At 43.1% G+C, this 20,822-nt stretch overlaps 1 protein-coding gene across 50 annotated transcripts; it reads left to right on the plus strand.

The window, feature by feature from the left end:
* Positions 1-4,342: 4,342 nt before the first annotated feature.
* LOC123093115 (O-fucosyltransferase 9) lies at positions 4,343-9,988 on the plus strand. Of its 50 annotated transcripts, none has more exons than XR_006445088.1 (9): positions 4,344-4,875; positions 5,086-5,766; positions 6,134-6,356; positions 6,535-7,180; positions 7,415-7,593; positions 7,679-7,801; positions 8,178-8,282; positions 8,673-8,840; positions 8,975-9,389. XR_006445088.1 is itself a non-coding variant. In XM_044515023.1 (4 exons), the coding sequence occupies exons 2-4, from the start codon at positions 8,679-8,681 to the stop codon at positions 9,565-9,567; spliced, it is 444 nt and encodes a 147-aa protein (XP_044370958.1). In that variant the 5' UTR covers positions 8,101-8,282; positions 8,673-8,678; the 3' UTR covers positions 9,568-9,988. The 50 variants fall into 50 exon arrangements, 1 of the variants encoding a protein (XP_044370958.1); XR_006445084.1 differs by having other exon boundaries at positions 4,345-4,875; positions 7,679-7,938; XR_006445093.1 differs by lacking the exon at positions 7,415-7,593 and having other exon boundaries at positions 4,345-4,875; positions 6,535-6,667; positions 7,092-7,180.
* The last annotated feature ends 10,834 nt before the right edge of the window (positions 9,989-20,822 follow it).

Here is a 20,822-nt window from a genome sequence, read left to right on the forward strand (position 1 = left end):
ATAGACGACTTCGTGAGCGATGCTGGTAACACTGCCTTTGAAGACTTGAAGAGACAGCTAGCTGAGCCACCAGTCCTTGCCGCTCCCATTGATAAGGAGCCATTATTGTTATATGTGGCTGCTAACACACGTGTCGTTAGTGTAGCCATTGTGGTGGAGTGCAAGGAAGCTGGCAAGGAGCATCCGATTCAACGACCGGTTTATTACATCAGTGAGGTACTTATTGAAACCAAGCAAAGGTATCCACATTGACAGAAGCTTGTTTATGGGGTGTTTATGGCAAGCCGGAAGCTTAAGCAATATTTTCTGGGTCATCCCATCACTGTGGTCAGTTCTGCTCCTTTAGGAGATATCATACAAAATAGAGAGGTCACAGGACGAGTCGCCAAGTGGGCCATTGAACTTGGGCCTCATGGTTTAAAGTATGTGCCACACACTTCTATCAAGTCTAAAGCACTGGTGGACTTCATCAACGATTGGACAGAACTGCAGATGCCTGAAGAGAAGCCACACAACACGTATTGGACTATTCACTTTGATGGGTCCAGGCAATTGGAGGGCTCGGGGGCTGGAGTTGTTTTAGCTTCCCCTCGAGGTGACAAATTTTGTTATGTGCTACGGTTGATGTTTCCCTGTACTAACAATGCAGCTGAGTATGAGGCCTTGCTCCATGGTCTTCGGATGGCTAAGGAGATGAGTTTAAGCCGGGTAAGGTGCTTTGGCGACTCAGATTTGGTGGCTCAACAAGTCTGAGGCAAGTGGGATTCCAAGGATCCTCTCATGGCGGCTTATCGCCGTGAAGTTGATGCCATTGCTGGACATTTCAAGGGTTACCAAGTGGAGCACATTGATCGCAGACAGAATGAGGCGGCTGATGCTTTAAGCCGGCTAGGGTCTCAACATAAGCCGATGCCGCCTAATACTTTCTTGGATATTCTGCATAACCATTCTGTCAAGTTACCTACTGAGGAAGACTTGCTTGTTCCTGACCTGGAAGCACAACTGGTGGCGGCTCTTCACGTCATCCCAGATTGGACAGTACCATATTTGGCTTACATGACCCGGGGCGAGTTGCCTGAGGATGAAACCTTGGCCAGGCAGATAACCCGGTGGTCTAAGTCAATGAAAATTGCCAATGGCAAGTTGCATCATCGCAGTGTCACTGGGGCGTTTCAGCATTGTGTTTCTCTTGAGGAAGGGCAAGAAATTCTTCGTGCGTTTCATGAAGGAGATCGTGGCCATCATTGTCGGTGTCAAAACCGGCGGATCTCGGGTAGGGGGTCCCGAACTGTGCGTCTAAGGCTAATGGTAACAGGAGGCTGGGGACACAATGTTTACCCAGGTTTGGGCCCTCTCAATGGAGGTAATACCCTACTTCCTGCTTGATTGGTCTTGATGATATGAGTATTATAAGAGTTGATCTACCACGAGATCATAGAGGCTAAACCCTAGAAGCTAGCCTTTGATTATGATTGTTGTTGTCCTACGGACTAAACCCTCCAGTTTATATAGACACCGGACGTGGCTAGGGTTACACAGAGTCGGTTTACAGAGAAGGATATCTACAAATCCGAATCGCTAAGCTTGCCTTCCACGCAAAGGAGAGTCCCGTCCGGACACGGGACGAAGTCTTCAATCTTGTATCTTCATAGTCCAACAGTCCAGCCAAAGTATATAGTCCGGCTGTCCGGATACCCCCTAATCCAGGACTCCCTCAGTAGCCCCTAAACCAGGCTTCAATGACGATGAGTCCGGCGTGCAGTTTGTCTTTGACATTGCAAGGCTGGTTCCTCCTCCGAATACTCCGTAAAATATTTTGAACACACGAATCGTTTCTGGCTCTGCAAAACAAATCCACATACCACCGTAGAGAGAACAATATTCCACAAATCAAATCTGCTGACAACTTTTGTAGAGTGACATCACGCCACGGCCCGGTCATTATTCGAACCATTTTTTTACAACCATCTACTGCACATATTGCGAGGCGGTTTCCTTGGCACGTCTTATCGAAGCAAAGATCGTGTCCCCTTATCACGGGATTCTCATCAATACGGGCGTGGGTAACCCAACCGCGCCATCAACCATGGCGCTTGGGAATAAGTGATTTCAATGGGCAAGAGTGGAGGCACATGGCTCCTACCGCCTTTATGAAGAGATAAGGATTCCCCTTTTTCACCCACACCTTTTTCCTCCATTGCTCATCCGCTCTCGCACTCTGGAGCTCCAACGCCCAAGTTCTCACCATCTTCGTTAAGCCATTTCAATCATGTTCGGAGCGCGAGGCAAGTGGATGGCCTCCTCTGTTACGAAGGAGGACATTGCGAAGCTTAGGCGGGCCGGATACTTAGCTGCAGACATCGCGCACCGGCTCCCGGACGAAGGGCAGATCATCCCCACTCCGGAACCCCACGAGAGGGTTGTATTTCTCCCCCACTTTGTCCGCGGACTAGGATTTCCCCTCCACCCGTTTGTCCGCGGGCTCATGTTTTACTATGGGCTAGATTTTCATGATCTGGCCCCAAATTTCGTCCTCAACATCTCGGTGTTTATCGTCGTGTGCGAGGCCTTCCTCCACATCCCGCCCCACTTTGGCCTATGGCCAAAGATCTTCAACGTTAAGCCGAAGATAGTGGGGGGTGAGCAAGCAGAGTGAGGAGGCTCCATGGTGGGCAGGATGCCCAACGTCACCTGGCTCGAAGGCTCCTTCGTGGAGACCATGAAGGGGTGGCAATCGGGGTGGTTCTACATCACCGAGCCACGCGACGCCAACTAGGCGGCGGCCCCCGAATTGCGATTCGGCGTCCCCATGCAGCTCACCTCCTGGGAAAAGAAAGGCTTGGCCTGGGGTGCCCCTGCAGAGCTGATCGGACTCGTGAACTGCATCAAGAATATGATGGGCAAGATGATCAAGCTCGTCAACGTGGTTCAGGTCATGCTCTTCCGCCGGATCCTCCCGTGCCAAAGACGGGCGTTCAATATGTGGGAGTTTGATTCGTCCCAACACTAGATGCTGCGAGAGCTCTTCGACACGACACATAAAGATGTCTGGAAGGTGTTGTTCAAGGCGTCCGAAGTCCCCCCCTCCCCTCACCGAAGACCGTGGACTCAGCGCGAAGCACCCTGCCAATCCGGTAAGCCTTCCATCTTTCAAGACGAGCCTTTCAGTATATTCGTGGGGGGGGGGGGGGCTAAGCCACCATGTTGATTTAACAGGAATATGTGGTGACGACGGAGCGGATCAACTGCCCGGCTCCGCTACCTGAAGATACAGCAACCTCTCTCCTAACGGAGATGTTGGTTCCGGCGCCTTACAAGGTGCCGGAGAAGAAGGCCAAGAAGAAGGCCACGGGGACCAGGAAAGGTCTCCGGCGCAAAGCCATGTCGGATGCATCCTTCGAAGACATCGAGGCGCCCTCCTCCAACGAAACTGAGGTGGAAGAAGAGGAAGTCCCTCCCCCAACTAGGGAGGAGAAGAAAAGGAAGGCCGCCCCTTCCGGGGAGGCCGAAGGGTCCAAGAGGGGAAGAACCCTCCCTCCGGACCAATCCACCACCGCCGCCTACAGCGACGAGGAGTGGCTGCCCAGGGACAAGCCCCGGGCGAAGTCGTAAGTGTCCGGATACTATCTTCCGGTATGTTTCGCTTTATTTGCTTTCTAACATGTTAAACATGATCATGCAGTCCGTTCCAAAGCCCATATAGGCGCATCCTCCTCAGATGGGTCTTTGAGTCCGTCGGAGATGAACAGCTATTCGCTCCCGATGGCAAAATCCCCCCGGCCCGCGGTGGACACCGAGGTGCTGTCCCAGAGGATAGCGGAGCAGGGGGAGATGATTTTGGAGACACCGCGAGGCGAAGTCCCAGGCGTCGGGTGATAACCCACAAGTGTAGGGAATCACAACAGCTTTCGAGGGTAAAGTATTCAACCCAAATTTATTGATTCGACACAAGGGGAGCCAAAGAATATTCTTGAGTATTAACAGTTGAGTTGTCAATTCAACCACAACTGAATAACTTAGTATCTGCAGCAAAGTATTTAGTAGCAAAGTAATATGATAATAAAGGTAACGATAGCAAAAGTAATGCTTTTGGGTTTTGTAGTGATTTAAAACAAAAAAGAGGCTAGCCAACTCACCTCCAGGAGGCTCCCTCGATCAGCTCCTTCGTCGGTCGTCCGATCTGGCTTCTGGCACGCCTGAGCCGTTGGATCTTCACAACAGTTAAAATCGATTTTCACTTCACGGTCATTTCCACTGGCCTATGACGGGTGGGCTCGTCTCGTGCTCTGGTTGGCTGGATCAGTCGTGGCCGCGTGCAGACGGTTTTGACCAATCCGCTCCATGCTTCCGCAGCCAATTCGCCTCGTCCCACTCCCGCACCAGCCATCACACAAACCCTAGCCTTGTTTTCCCTCGATCCCCACAGCCTCCCGCTCCCCTCCTCCATCCCCCTCCTTGCGTCACCACGGCCTCCGCTCTGGAGCCCCGCCGCCGCCTCTCCTCCACCACCTCCTCGCGTCGCCACGGCCTCCGCCCCGGAGTCCCACCGCCGCCTGCTATTCCTCCTCCACCATGCTAGCCCCTCTACCTCGTCTTCCTTCTCTTCGTTGTTGGTTCCAGATCGAGCGCGGGTTAGGCGAGCCCGGTGGTGGGGTGAAGGGGCAGGGGAAGAGGAGGTGGGCAACTAGGTGAAGGAGCAGGTCGGCCCTCCTGGAGGCAGCGCCGCCGCCCAGCCAGGGAGGAGGCCAGACTCTCCTCTAGGCTCGCCTCTGTTTTGCCCTGAGCGGCGGCAGCGCCTATGCCTCCACCCCACCTTCTTTTCCATGCCTCTTCCATGGCATGGCAGGAAGATTTTGGGGATGGGGAGACCCCATGGTGAGCTCCCCCTCCGCTCCTAATCTCTTTTTCTACACACACATCTATGGATTTGTGATCTCTCTCTCTGCACACACATATCTACAAGATTTGTGTAGCCTAAATGCCTCTGTACCATGTAAGCAGGCGATGAATGGCTAAATGGTTTTTTTGTTGCCATACGGGATCCCTTCTAATTGGTGCTCTATGTGTGCTTTTGTTTTGTTGCAGAATAATAATTCAAGTGGACGGACGATGCGCCTTGTTGTTTAGCGGTATGATCTATGATGGTCGGCGAAAGTATGTTCTATATTGCAAGGTGATGGGCTGCTGATTTTTGTAGCCCACTTCTGCTAATTTCTATCGACTTCTACTTAATCTGATATCTGTTGTGTAAGTAATGCACTAATTCAGTTCATGACACCAAGTTGGAGCTGTACAAAGTGCTGCTAAATTAAGGTTCCTGGTTACAACACGCACAATTTGGTGTCCTGATATCCTTTGTGTATCCTCTTGAAGGAGCATTGGGTGAGATTGTTGTTGTGACAAGAATTGGTACTAGGCTGGGTGATACAACAATGGATTTCATCCAAGGAATAACCAAATGGCGCAGAGACCCGCTAAAGACATCTCCAGTTGTTGAATCAACTATTGTCCCATGTTGTTTGGATCATCTATCGTGCCGCACTGTCTAGCTGAAATGGACAAATGACTTAGGAACGACATATAATCGATTTTTGCTCTTTTTATCCCTTGAAAGGTGATATGCAACATTATGAATTTGCTTCCATTTGCAGGGCTAGGTGTCCTCCCTCCTCTTGGTGACATATAAGAGGACCTGCACACTGAACCGGGAAGTCCTTTTTTAGGCAGTGGTCATGGAGCAACAATATATGCTGCGTGGCATTGCAGGTTACTTCCCACTTTATGTTTCAGTTGTTTATATGTTCTGCTACCGAGAGGAAGTTAATTTTACATGCATGTAAGGTTCAAGGAATGGAAGTAGCTATATCTGAGATCTGATATTATCATTGGCAACTTCACTGCACACTGGAAGTAGTATTTCAACTGTGTTAGGGGGTGGGACACACATTTCTTGCCGATGATGGTATCATACCTCTCAAAATTTAGCAGTTTCTTTTTTATACATACATTTGGGCGTACTTATTTATTTCAGGGGAGACGTCTCCATGAATCCTGCATGTTTCCAGAGTTTGTCTATACCTTAATTTTGGGGGAATGCTATATTATGTTATTCCAACTTGACTTGTCATATCAGGTTATTTTCCGCCCCGGTCGATCCAGGCACGGCATCGGATGGGAGAGAGCAGGGGAGGGCCAAGAGGCCAGCGGTGTGGGGTGGAGTAGCGAGGCCGAACACCGGGCAGCGGACGCCTCACAGGGTGGAGGAGAGGCCGGCGATAGGGAAAAGCAACATCTTCATGGATGAGATCCTGACGGCTGAAGATGGTGTGCACGGGAGGAGCTTGGAAGATGTCAAGGTGAGCTTCTCTCAATCCTTCTCCCCTTCACGCCCCTTGCAATTTTTTCTTGTTTCAGATCATATGAAAGTGAGTATAGCCTTGTTGGCAATTGCATCTGCTATTTCTTTATTTGCTTTTTCCATTTCCTACAAGAAGATGCCAGACATTGTCTCATGATGATTGTGTTGGCTGCAAGGGCGCCACGAGGAGTGGAGTAAGCTAAATACCTGACTGGCTGGATCATTTTTGGGCTCTTTACAGATTTGCCGACTTCAAATGGGTATCTCATAGTTGAAGCAAATGGTGGTCTGAATCAACAGCGTCTTTCTGTAAGTTCTTGGACCACGTTAGATACAGCAAGCAAGCAATACATTGCTATTACCTATACAAAAGTCCAGTGCCATATGAATCCATTGACACCACTATGTAACTTGAAGTCATGTACTATCACTTTGATTGAGACGGCTTTCATCAATAACTTTGTGCTGGAAAGGCATTAGTACTATCTTTGTACATACATAGTTGTATTATTCATCGAAAGATCACCGATATTTGCTTTCATCTTTTTGGTCACATGCCATCAGATCTTCTATTGAGAGATATATTTCTTCTGACCTGAGAGCTTGAGAATTAGACTCTGGTCTCTACCATTTGCTGTGATGTTGATGTCTCATTTTGTATAGTCCTTAGAACCTTCACACTATGCCGAGTAATAATTATTGACAGTGCAGTTCCATTTTTTTCTCAATATAGATCTGCGATGCAGTTGTTGTGGCCAGCTTGCTTAATGCAACTCTTGTGATCCAAATATTTCATTTGAATAGCATTTGGCGCGATCCTAGGTAACTAATGCTATTTTGTTTGCTCACTGCTTTATTTCTTAACATTAGATAATTGCATTTTTATATGATGTCTGTCTGTCTGGAGCAGTTGTCTCTTGCTTGTTGTTTTAGTGTCTAGAGCAGTTTGTTTGACTTCTAAAGTTCACTTCTGTTAGTTATAAACCCGTGAATATTTTTGAAATTCCACTTCTTGCTCTAATATGTATTGGTTCTTCCTGATGTTTTGTTTCTCAGCAAATTTAGTGATAGTTTTGATGAAGATCGTTTTATCGGGACACTCAGACAACATGTAAGAGTTGTGAAGGAACTCCCAAAAGATGTTCTGCTGCATTTCAATCATAATATAAGCAGCATACAAAATATGCGAACTAAAGCCTACTCATCCCCAGATCAATTATTTGTTACACATCGAGGTAGATAACAAACAATAGAAATCAGGAAGTGTTGTTTGTTATCTACTTCGATATCGTACTGATTTCTATTTTTTCACAATTGCAGGCGCCATATTAGTGTTTCTTATTATCTACCTTGATGCCATACTAATTTCTCTGATTCCAAAATTGCTGGCACCACTTCCTGGTGCCTGTTGGTGCAAGGACCCATGCCTTCCATCTGAGAAATGTAAAGGATGGATCAATTGACATAGTCAGCTCATGTTTAGTTCTTTGTCTCTCAGACGGCATGCATCTCTCAACACAATCCTAGGTTAATGAACTGCTAAAGCTACAATGTAGATGCATTGTGACTTTATTTTCTAGGTACTAACTTCAGATGTCCAATTTGTTACCTGTGCCAATGTATCCTCAGGATATTTACTTTAGATAAACAATCTGCTGCATACTAATGTATAATTTTACACAAGCTATCCTCGATGTTTGTTTCGCTTTGTCATTCCCAACATCACATAGTAATGCTTGCAGCTTCTTTGGGAAGGTGGAACTAATACATACATTCAACTTACTCAAGTTCGAAAACTGCTCCTCTTGACCCGTTTCAGCTTTGTGGGTGAGTGAATGCATGATGATGGAAGCTTGGTGTTCTCATAATACAAGGGAAGGAGCTGCTGAGCTAACTCTCATGTACTTCACATGAGCTGAAAGAGGTCAAGTGCTAACCGCAACGTATGCCAAATCTTAAGCATTCATCAGTATTTTTCCTCTGGTCTGTGTCAGCTGACTCTCCCATGTTGGTGTCGTAACTATCAGATGTTGTGTGTCTTTGAAACTTTATGAATTCTAGGATTTTCTTTGTACTGGTATCGTGAAATTAGTATGGCTCTGTTTCACTGTGTTTTGTAATGTTTGCCTAGGCCTGTTATACTAGAATTGATGTTTGTTGCTTAGTTTGTGATGCTTCAGGTCAATAATAATAACCTTTAAGTTCAGTGCCATCAGTTGCGTCTCTTTAGTAGCATTCAGAACAAATTTAGAAGCTTTCAAATATGTAAATATACTCACTAGAGCTAATATGTTAACTGACTGAATTTGAGCAGGTTGGTATGATGCTGCGAGGCATGGGGTTTGACAATACAACCTTCCTCTATCTTGCCTTCGGTAAAATATACAATGCTACAAAATACATGGCTCCCCTTCGCCAGATGTTCCCTCTTTTACAAACCAAGGACACTCTTGCATTGTCTGAAGAGCTTGCTGAGTTTGAGGTATTGTTTCCGCCAGCCATCCCATCAGCCTAGCTGGATGTCGTTCCGAATGTCAGATGAATATGCATGCATTGAACTGTTCATCAATTCACATTGAATCTTCATACCGTTACTTACTAACCTATTCTCTGTAGGGGTACTCTTCTCAGTTAGTAGCACTAGATTACACCGTCTGTGTTCAGAGCGAAGTGTTTGTGACAACTCAAGGGTGGAACTTCCCTCACTTTTTGATGGGACACAGGTGTTACCTATTAGGAGGGAATGCAAAGGCAATAAAACCCGACAAACGGAAGCTGGTCTTATCTTTTGACGACCCAAATATTAGGTCAATTTGAGCTGCCATTATATCGTCAACAAAGTATTACAAATCACACCAAATCAGTTTCAGTTTTGAGTATATGTTGGAATCTTTCACCAAATCGAACTGCTGAAGCAGTTCGCTGCCCTTGTTATTCCTTCACCATCCAAGACTGTACCTATTGCCTACTTTTTGGAACGCATTAGCCATGTTAACAAATTGAAATACATCTCCGAGTTGACCTTCACATACATCCTCTAAATATTTGCCCATCTTTGCTTAACTATGTAAATGGATATAGTGGTATATGAAACTCAAATTGTTTCTTTGAACTGCAGGAACCTAATGATTCCATATACACCTTCCCAATGCATGATTGCATGTGCCAACAAGATGGAATATGATCTAGGCGTTAGCATACATAATTGAGCGATGCATATCCTCTGCCTTTGTGCAACAAAGGCACCAAAGGCACGACATTGTTGACTGCATGATCAGGATTTGATGGTCATGATGAAAACTGGAGTGAAATAAAGCATTTGGTGCTTCTCAGGAGATTCTAAAACCCTCTGGCATACCCCAAACCGTTCGATTCTGGATATAATGGTGAAAAGGTGCCTAATGACAATGAATTCCATAGGATCAGAAATTGAGAGGATGTGAGGGATTTTGTAAAGTTAGTAATCTGTAGGTAGTCCACCATATAGCAATCTCCATTTGTTCAATCTGTCTGTAGGTTGTTAAAGAAAAGAGCTACGATATTGGGTTGTAGATATGAGTACAACCTGAGTGCCTCAATGTATATTAAAAAACAAGGGCTAACAACAACAAAGAAAGGAATTTTTCAGTATATCATTACTCATCAGTGCTTGTTCTCGCATTTCATCTTGCCCTTGACAATTCATATTTATGAGCATGTTCTTAACGTTCAGACCTAACGTTCTTTTTTCTTTCCTTGGGCACTTCCTCAAGAATCTTGTTGAGGTGTCTGTTTCCCCTCTTTGTGTCATGAATGATTGTGATGTTTGTGGTCTTCTTTTTTTCTTTTTCTTTGATATGTATTGGATATGCTACTCGCATCTTTGAACATGCATAGGGCCTCTCAGTCTTTAACCCTGACTATAAAAATCCATTGATGAAAGCTGGGGAGGGCCGAGATGAACATCCGGCTCCCTGGGTCTAAACCATCGAGATGGTAGAGATGACGTTTCCATGTCATTTACTCCAGCAGCCGGACAGGGCATATAAAAACCATGGATCCTTTGCTCCCCAGGCCGCAAAATGATCACAGTGATGTCTACGACCTCCTCCTAGATGTATTAATCTCAATCTCATGTTTGGTTTTCTTCCATTTTCTCTTCTAATGATGTAATTTCTTTTACTAAGATAACACCATGTTTGTTGTAATGCCTTATTTAATGTAAGATCCCTTTTCTACTTTGAATGAATTTACTGCATATATTTTTAATTTAATTTAGTTCATCATTCAGAGATGGTGGAATATTTTTGCCCTTCACACGTTAAATGAGCATTGCGTAGTCCTTCACAGGTTAAATGACCATTGCGTAAAAGTATGTCTAAATTCTCTTTATTCAAGTGCTTCAAGTAAATGAAATTGTCTATTTCAAATTTAATACCTTTTAATAATAATCATAATGAGAAAGGGGTATGCTTCTCTCTCTCTCTCTCTTTGGGCAAATGTTACCTTAGACAACATGTACTAAGAAATAAAACCTCTGAAAATGTGTTTGAATTGCACAAAAAGAGTTCGTAGTTCCTATTCATACTTGAAACACGTGAGGCTCTGCAAATTAAACCATGTTTTTCTTCAAGGCGCATATGGATTTAGCAGACCACAACTATACCAACTGTATATACATGGCCTGTCCTTAGTAAAAAAACTATTTTCATCGCGAACATGGCTTTAGTTGAAGGTTCCTGCAGCATGAAACTATTTTCATCGACAACATGTCTTCAGCAGCTCTCTGCGCCATTTGGCACAACGGATCAACTAGTTGTAACAATAGCAACGGAAAAGTAAATAAGCGAAGCACAATATGTGAAAATCTCGTAGGCATTGGATCAGTGATGGATAATTATGTTGGATGCGATTCCTCATGTAATAGCTATAACATAGGGTGATACAGAACTAGCTCCAATTCATCAATGTAATGTAGGCATGTATTCCATAAATAGTCATACGTGCTTATGGAAAAAGAACTTGCATGGCATCTTTTGTCCTACCCTCCCGTGGCAGCGGGGTCCTAACGGAAACTAAGGGATATTAAGGCCTCCTTTTAATAGAGAATCGGAACAAAGCATTAGCACATAGTGAATACATGAACTCCTTAAACTACGGTCATCACCGAGAAGTATCCCGATTATTATCACTTCGGGGTTGTCGGATCATAACACATAATAGGTGACTATAGACTTGCAAGATAGGATCAAGAACACACATATATTCATGAAAACATAATAGGTTCAGATCTGAAATCATGCCACTCGGGCCCTAGTGACAAGCATTAAGCATAGCAAAGTCATAGCAACATCAATCTCAGAACATAGTGGATACTAGGGATCAAACCCTAACAAAACTAACTTGATTAGATGGTAAATCTCATCCAACCGATCACCGTCCAGCAAGCCTACGATGGAATTACTCACGCACGGCGGTGAGCATCATAAATTGGTGATGGAGGATGGTTGATGATGACGACGGCGACGAATCCCCCTCTCCGGAGCCCCGAACGGACTCCAGATCAGCCCTCACAAGAGAGATTAGGGCTTGGCGGTGGCTCCGTATCGTAAAACATGATGAAACTTTCTCTCTGATTTTTTCTCTGCGAGACGGAATATATGGAGTTAGAGTTGAGGTCGGCGGAGCCTCAAGGGGCCCACGAGAAAGGGGGCGCGCCCAGGGGGGAGGGCGCGCCCCCCACCCTCATGGACAGGGTGTGGGCCCCCTGGTCTTGATTCTTTCTCCAGTATTTTTTATATTTTCCAAAAAGTGCCTCCGAGGATTTTCAGGACATTCCGAGAACTTTTGTTTTCTACACATAAAACAACATCATGGCAGTTCTGCTGAAAACAGCGTCAGTCCGGGTTAGTTTCATTCAAATCATGCAAGTTAGAGTCCAAAACAAGGGCAAAAGTGTTTGGAAAAGTATATATGTTGGAGACGTATCAACTCCCCCAAGCTTGAACCTTTGCTTGTCCTCAAGCAATTCAGTTGATAAACTGAAAGTGATAAAGAAAAACTTTTACAAACTCTATTTGCTCTTGTTGTTGTAAACATGCAAAGCCAACATTCAGGTTTCAGCAAATATTATGAACTAACCATACTCATAATAACACCCAGGTCTCACTATTACTCATATCAATGGCATAATCAGCTAGCGAGCCATAATAATAAAACTCGGATGACAACACTTTCTCAAAACAATCATAACATGATATAACAAAATGGTATCTCGCTAGCCCTTTCTGAGACCGCAAAACATAAATGCAGAGCACCTTTAAAGATCAAGGACTGACTAAACATTGTAATTCATGGTAAAAGAGATCCAGTCAAGTCATACCCAATATAAACTAATAATAATGAATGCAAATGACAGTGTGCTCTGCAGCGGGTGCTTTTTAATAAGAAGGTGATGACTCAACATAAAAGTAAATAGATAGGCCCTTCTTAGAGGGAAGCAGTGATTTGTAGAGGTGCCAGAGCTCGATTTTAAAATAGAGATTGAATAACATTTTGAGCGGCATACTTTCGCTGTCAACGCAACAACTATGAGATGGCTGTATCTTCCATACTACATGCATTATAGGCAGTTCCTAAACAGAATGGTAAAAGTTTATACTCTCCCACCACCAACAAGCATCAATCCATGGCTTGCTCGAAACAACGAGTGCCTCCAACTAACAACAACCCTGGGGGAGTTTTTTTAATTATATTGATTTGCTTTGATCTTTTTGGATCATTGGACTGGGCATCCCAGTTACCGGCCCTTTCTCGTGAATGAGGAGCGGAGTCCACTCCTCTTGAGAATAACCCACCTAGCATGGAAGATATAGGCAGCCCTAGTTGAAACATGAGCTGCTCGAGCATACAAAACAGAATTTCATTTGAAGGTTTAGAGTTTGGCACATATAAATTTACTTGGAACAACAGGTAGATACCGCATATAGGAAGGTATGGTGGACTCATATGGAATAATTTTTGGGGTTTAAGGAGCTTGGATGCACAAGCAGTATTCCCGCTTAGTACAGGTGAAGGCTAGCAAAATATTGGGAAGCAACCAACTGAGAGAACGACAATAGTCATGAACATGCATTAAAATTAATTCACACCGAGTATAAGCATGAGTAGGATATAATCCACCATGAACATAAATATCGTGAAGGCTATGTTGATTTGTTTCGACTACATGCGTGAACATGTGCCAAGTCGAGTCACTCAATTTATTCAAAGGAGCATACCATCTCATCATACCACATCATAATCATTCTAATAGCATGTTGGCACACAAGGTAAACCATTATAACTCATAGCTAATCAAGCATGGCACAAGCAACTATAATCTCTAAATGTCATTGCAAATATGTTTACTTCATAATAAGCTGAATCAGGAACGATGAACTCATCATATTTACAAAAACAAGAGAGGTCGAGTTCATACCAGCTTTTCTCATCTCAATCAGTCCATCATATATCGTCATTATTGCCTTTCACTTGCACGACCGAACGGTGTGTATAATAATAATAGTGCACGTGCATTGGACTAAGCTGGAATCTGCAAGCATTTAATTCAAGAGAGAAGACAAAGTAATATGGGCTCTAAGTTAAATAAACAATCTTGCATATGAGAGCCACTAAGCATTTTCAATATGGTCTTCTACTCTCGACCCCCAAAGGAAAGAAAAGAAAATAAAACTATCTACACGGGAAAGCTCCCAACAAGTAAAAAGAAGAACGAGAATTCTTTTTGGGTTTTCATTTTAATTCTACTACAAGCATGGAAAATAAACTAACTAATTTTTTTGGTTTTTCTTAAGGTTTATCAAACACACAAGAAGAAAACTAGAATAAGAAAATTAAACTAGCATGGATAATACAATGAAAGAGTATGAGCACCGACGACTAGAATAGTGTGTGAACATGAATGTAAAGTCGGTGAAAAATACGTACTCCCCCAAGCTTAGGCTTTTGGCCTAAGTTGGTCTAATGCCAAGGACCACGGCTACTCTCACCGGTGTACTGAGGGGTGTAATGAGGATACCAGGGCTGGCCATATCCTCCGTATCCCACTGGTAAGATGATGTACGATAAGGGTCCAGTGTAGGTTCCGGCTCAGGCTCAGGTTCTGGAGTGGATGCTTGGCCTCGATGAGCATACACTACTTCCGGGGTAACTAGAAAATTATCTACAATCAAATCAAACAGGAGAGGCGCAGGCAAAATAATAGTCTCATTGTGTTTCTTATTAAATCTCAGGTTATACAGCAACATCTTTTCTTTGTTGTCAACAATGAACTCATGTGATACCATGCTCTTGTAATCTAAAATGTAAGGAGGTAATATTGTCTCCTCTTTCTCATGGTGCCTAATGGTTATCTCAAAATGTCTAGCAAGACGTGCGGCATAGATACCTCCAAAGATGGGGCCTTTTGTACGATTCAGGCTTAGCCGTTTAGCAATAACGGCACCCATCTAAAACTATTATCTCCAAACAAGGCATGGTGAAGAATGATAATATTAGGAACATTGAAGTTGCCACTATTTCCACGACCAATCAAGCATCTAGTAGCAAATAGGGCAAAGTAGCATAAAACAGGAAAGTGTATTATAGAGATTCTCGCATCGGAACCCTTCTTTGGATCCCCTATAGTGATAGTGTTAACAAAGCCATCCACAAATTTAGGATGTGGTTCCTCTAATTTTCCCTCAAAGAGTATCCTACATACTGCGCAAAAATTACGTAAAGACATTTCTCTGAATTCATCATATAAATGAAATGATACTGAAGGCGGTGACTTCTTAGGATAATACTGAAAAATTTGCACGAAAGTATTGGTAAGTAAGAGATACATTCTTGATCAAAGAATAAAAATCTTCATGAATTCCAGCTTCTTTCAAGAAATCATCGCATGACCATTCACACGGTCGTACTTCCGCTACACGAGGAAGATTATACTTGGCCTTTTCCTTCTCTTTAGCTTGTTTTCTGGAGAGCCCAGGCTAGAAGAGCCCCTCAAAAGTCTCCTTAACATTTTCTGAAAATTTCTGAAATTTTATTAACTTCAAAATAAAAGTGAATAAAACTAAACAAGATTGGTAGCAACTACTCCTACGAGTTCCTAGAGCCTATATCATGCATTAGAATTACTTGGGACCTCATAAATTTAACATGCAAGCTCAAGAATAGGGTCACCTATGCAGCAAAAATTTGCAATGAATAAAGCACTAGAACAAAAACTAATTGGACCAATGGAGGAGTCACATACCAAGCAACAATCTCCCAAAGCAGTTTTATGAATGGGGCTTTGAGCAAGGAGATCGAAAATCGCAGCAAAATGAGCTAGAACTCGTGCTTGAGCTGGATGGGGATTTTTTTGGGAAGAAGATAGAGTGTGTGGGTGCTGGCATAAGTGGAGGGGGGCCACCAGGGGCCCACGAGACAGGGCGCGCGCCCAGGGGGGTGGGCGCGCCCTCCACTCTCGTGGCCTAGTGCTTTACCCTCCTGCAGTGATTTCAGTGCCTAAAATCCTCAAATATTCCATAAAAAATCATACTAAATTTGCAGGGCATTTGGAGCACTTTTATTTTCGGGATAATTTTTTATTGCACGGATAATTCAAGAAACAGACAAATAATACTATTTTTGCTTTATTTATTCTAAATAACAGAAAGTAAAAAGAGGGTACAGAAGGTTGTGCCTTCTAGTTTCATCCATCTTGTGATCATCAAAATGAATCCACTAACAAGGTTGATCAAGTCTTGTTAACAAACTCATTCCGAATAACACGGAACCGGAGAAATTTCGAATAACACTAAGTTACCTCAACAGGGATATGAAAATACCCAACAATAAGACTATCATACTTTTTCTTGATAGTAGGGAGAGGAAATGCAAAACCTCCAATAATAATAGTTGGAACTTTTCCAATAGAATTGATGCTATGAACTTGAGATTGTTTCCTCGGAAAGTGTACCATATGCTCATTACCATTAACATGAAAAGTGACATTGCCTTTGTTGCAATCAATAACAGCCCCTGCGGTATTCAAAAAAGGTCTACCAAGGATAATTGGCATACTATCGTCCTCGGGAATATCAAGAATAACAAAGTCCGTTAAGATAGTGACATTTGCAACCACAACAGGCACATCCTCACAAATACCGACAGGGATAGCAGTTGATTTATCGGCCATTTGCAAAGATATTTCAGTACGTGTCAACTTATTCAATTCAAGTCTACGATATAAAGAGAGAGGCATAACACTAACACCGGCTCCAAGATCACATAAAGCAGTTCTAACATAATTTCTTTTAATGGAGCATGGTATAGTTGGTACCCCCGACTCTCCAAGTTTCTTTGGTATTCCACCCTTAATTGTGTAATTAGCAAGCATGGTGGAAATTTCAGCTTCTGGTATCTTTCTTTTATTTGTAATGATGTCCTTCATATATTAAGCATAAGGGTTTACTTTAAGCATATCAGTTAAGTGCATATGTATGAAGATAGGTCTAATCATTTCAGCAAAGCACTCAAAATCCTCATCATCCTTTGTCTTGGATGGTTTAGAAGGAAAGGGCATGGGTTTCTGAACCCATGGTTCTCTTTCTCTACCGTGCTTTCTAGCAACAAAATCTCTCTTATCATAACGTTGATTCTTTGATTGTGGGTTATCAAGATCAACTGCGGGTTCAGCTTCTACTTCATTATTTTTGCTAGGTTGAGCGTCAACATGAACATTATCATTAACATTATTACTGGGTTCATGTTCATCACCTGATTGTGTTTCAGCATCAGAAATAGAAATATCATTGGGATTCTCAGGTGTGTCTACAACAGGTTCACTAGAAGCATGCAAAGTCCTATCGTGTTTCTTTTTCTTCTTTTTGGAAGAACTAGGTGCTTCTAAATTATTTCTTTGAGAATCTTGCTCGATTCTCTTAGGTTGGCCTTCAGGATACAAAGGTTCCCGAGTCATTCTACCAGTTCTAGTAGCCACTCTAATAGCAAAGTCATTTTTATTATTTAATTCATCAAGCAAATCATTTTGAGCTTTAAGTACTTGCTCAGCTTGAGTAGCAACCATAGACGCATATTTGCTAATGAGTTTGAGTTCACCTTTAACTCTAGCCATATTATCACTCACACGTCCTATATCGAAAGCATTATTCTTTAACTCTCTACCAACATAAGCATTAAAACTTTCTTGTCTAGCCATAAAGTCATAAAATTCATCAAAGCATCGGCTATGAAATTTAGTAGAGGGGATTTCAACTTTATCATATCTATAGAGAGAATTTACCTTTACTACCTATGTTAGGTTATCAAGACAATGTGGTTCTTTAACAGGCGGTATATTAAGACCATGTATTTCTTCAATAGGTGGTAAATTCTTAACATCTTCAGTTTTAATACCTTTTTCTTTCATTGATTTCTTTGCCTCTTGCATATCTTCAGGACTGAGAAATAAAACACCTCTCTTCTTCGGAGTGGGTTTTGGAATATGCTCAGGGGTTGGCTCAATTGGTTCAGGAATTGCCTCAGGAATTGGCTCAGGAAGAGTCCAATTATTTTCATTAGTCAAAATGTTATTAAATAATAATTCATCTTCGTTGACTGTTCTTTCCCTGAAAACACAACCAACACAACTATCCAAGTAGTCCTTGGAAGCATCGGTTAGTCCATTATAAAAGATATCAAGTATTTCATTTTTCTTGAGAGGATGATCAGGCAAAGCATTTATTTAACGCCCCGAACACACCCGCCGGTGGTCATTACTCCTGGCGGGATCTAGACTGGCCCCACAGATCAATACTAGTCTTTTCTGCGTACTTTGTCCTCACTCGTGCGCACCCGGGAGCAACTTCCCGGTCGGTCACCCATCCTAAAACTACTGTTTGAATGGGCTCCCGGAAAAGAAGGAATTCCTTATTGATATGAGTAGTCTATCATCCCTATTAAGCCAGGCTATCACATACACCCCCCACTCAAAGGAACCGACGTCCTCGTCGGGCCATAGGAACATTCCCTCTTGGCACATACGTCTGTGCATCCAGTCCGGCACATGTGCCATGCCGTGTGCCATGACGGGTCACAAACATCATGACCAACATGACCGTGCACCTGTCCGCAAACATCTGTGTGACCACGAGGGTCAGCTCTGATACCAACTTGTAACACCCCGGACACACCCTCCGATGGTCATTACTCATGGCAGGATCTAGACTGGCCCTACAGATCAACACTAGTCTTTTCTGCGCACTTTGTCCTCACTCGTGCACACCCGGGAGCAACTTCCCAGTCGGTCACCCATCCTAAAACTACTCCAAGCCGAGCACGCTTAACTTTGGAGTTCTGTTTGAATGGGCTCCCGAAAAAGAAGGAATTCCTTATTGATATGAGTAGTCTATCATCCCTATTAAGCCAGGCTATCACAATTTAGTAATCGGAGAAGCCTCCCCCCAAGCTTGTGGGAGAATCTCTTCTTTGATTTGCACAAAATTATATATTTCTCGCAAGGCAGTTTGTTTCTTATGAGCAGGGAAATATTTAGCAGAGAAATAATAAATCATATCCTGGGGACTACGCACACAACCAGGAGCAAGAGAATTATACCAAGCCTTAGGATCACCTTTTAATGAGAACGGAAATATCTTAAGGATATAATAGTAGCGAGATTTATCATCATGGGTAAACAGGGTGGCTATATCATTTAACTTGGTAAGATGTGCCACAACAGTTTCAGATTCAAGGCCATAAAAAGGATCAGATTCAACCAAAGTAATTATTTCACGATCAACAGAGAATTCATAATCCTTATCAGTAACACAGATAGGTGAAGTAGCAAAAGCAGGGTTTGGTTTCATTCTAGCATTAAGAGACTGCTGCTTCCATTTAGCTAATAACTTTTTAAGATCATATCTATCATTGCAAGCAAAGATAGCTCTAGCATCTTCTTCATTCATAACATAACCCTCAGGAACAACATGCAATTCATAATCATTCGGAGAACTTTCATCATCACTATCATCAATAATAGCATCTTCAATAATTTCATTCTCTCTAGCCCTAGCAAGTTGTTCATCAAGAAATTCACCTAATGGCAAACTAGTATCACGTACAGAAGTAGTTTCATCATAAGTATCATGCATAGCAGAAGTGGCATCATCAATAACATGCGACATATCAGAATTCATAGTAGTAGCAGGTTTAGGTGTCACAAACTTACTCATAACAGAAGGAGAATCTAGTGGAGAGCTAGATGGCAGTTCCTTACCACCCCTCGTAGTTGAGGGCAAAATCTTGGTTTTTGCGTCTTTCAAGTTCTTCATAGTGATCAACAGATATAAATCCCAAGTGGTTCAAAGAATAGAGCTATGCTCTCCGGCAACGGCGCCAGAAGTTAGTCTTGATAACCCACAAGTGTAGGGAATCGCAACAGCTTTCGAGGGTAAAGTATTCAACCCAAATTTATTGATTCGACACAAGGGGAGCCAAAGAATATTCTTGAGTATTAGCAGTTGAGTTGTCAATTCAACCACACCTGGATAACTTAGTATCTGCAGCAAAGTATTTAGTAGCAAAGTAATATGATAATAAAGGTAACGGTAGCAAAAGTAATGTTTTTGGGTTTTGTAGTGATTGTAACAATAGCAACGGAAAAGTAAATAAGCGAAGCACAATATGTGAAAAGCTCGTAGGCATTGGATCAGTGATGGATAATTATGTCGGATGCGATTCCTCATGTAATAGCTATAGCATAGGGTGACACAGAACTAGCTCCAATTCATCAATGTAACGTAGGCATGTATTCCATAAATAGTCATACGTGCTTATGGAAAAGAACTTGCATGACATCTTTTGTCCTACCCTCCCGTGGCAGCGGGGTCCTAACGGAAACTAAGGGATATTAAGGCCTCCTTTTAATAGAGAACCGGAACAAAGCATTAGCACATAGTGAATACATGAACTCCTCAAACTACGGTCATCACCAAGAAGTATCCCGATTATTGTCACTTCGGGGTTGTCGGGTCATAACACATAATAGGTTACTATAGACTTGCAAGATAGGATCAAGAACACACATATATTCATGAAAACATAATAGGTTCAGATCTGAAATCATGGCACTCGGGCCCTAGTGACAAGCATTAAGCATAGCAAAGTCATATCAACATCAATCTCAGAACATAGTGGGTACTAGGGACCAAACCCTAACAAAACTAACTTGATTACATGGTAAATCTCATCCAACCCATCACCGTCCAGCAAGCCTACGATGGAATTACTCACGCACGTCGGTGAGCATCATGAAATTGGTGATGGAGGATGGTTGATGACGACGACAGCGACGAACCCCCCTCTCCGAAGCCCCGAACGGACTCCAGATCAACCCTCCCGAGAGAGATTAGGGCTTGGCGGCGGCTCCGTATCGTAAAACACGATGAAA

Source organism: Triticum aestivum, chromosome 4B (assembly GCF_018294505.1).
Source record: "Triticum aestivum cultivar Chinese Spring chromosome 4B, IWGSC CS RefSeq v2.1, whole genome shotgun sequence".
NCBI classification, from domain to species: domain Eukaryota; kingdom Viridiplantae; phylum Streptophyta; class Magnoliopsida; order Poales; family Poaceae; genus Triticum; species Triticum aestivum.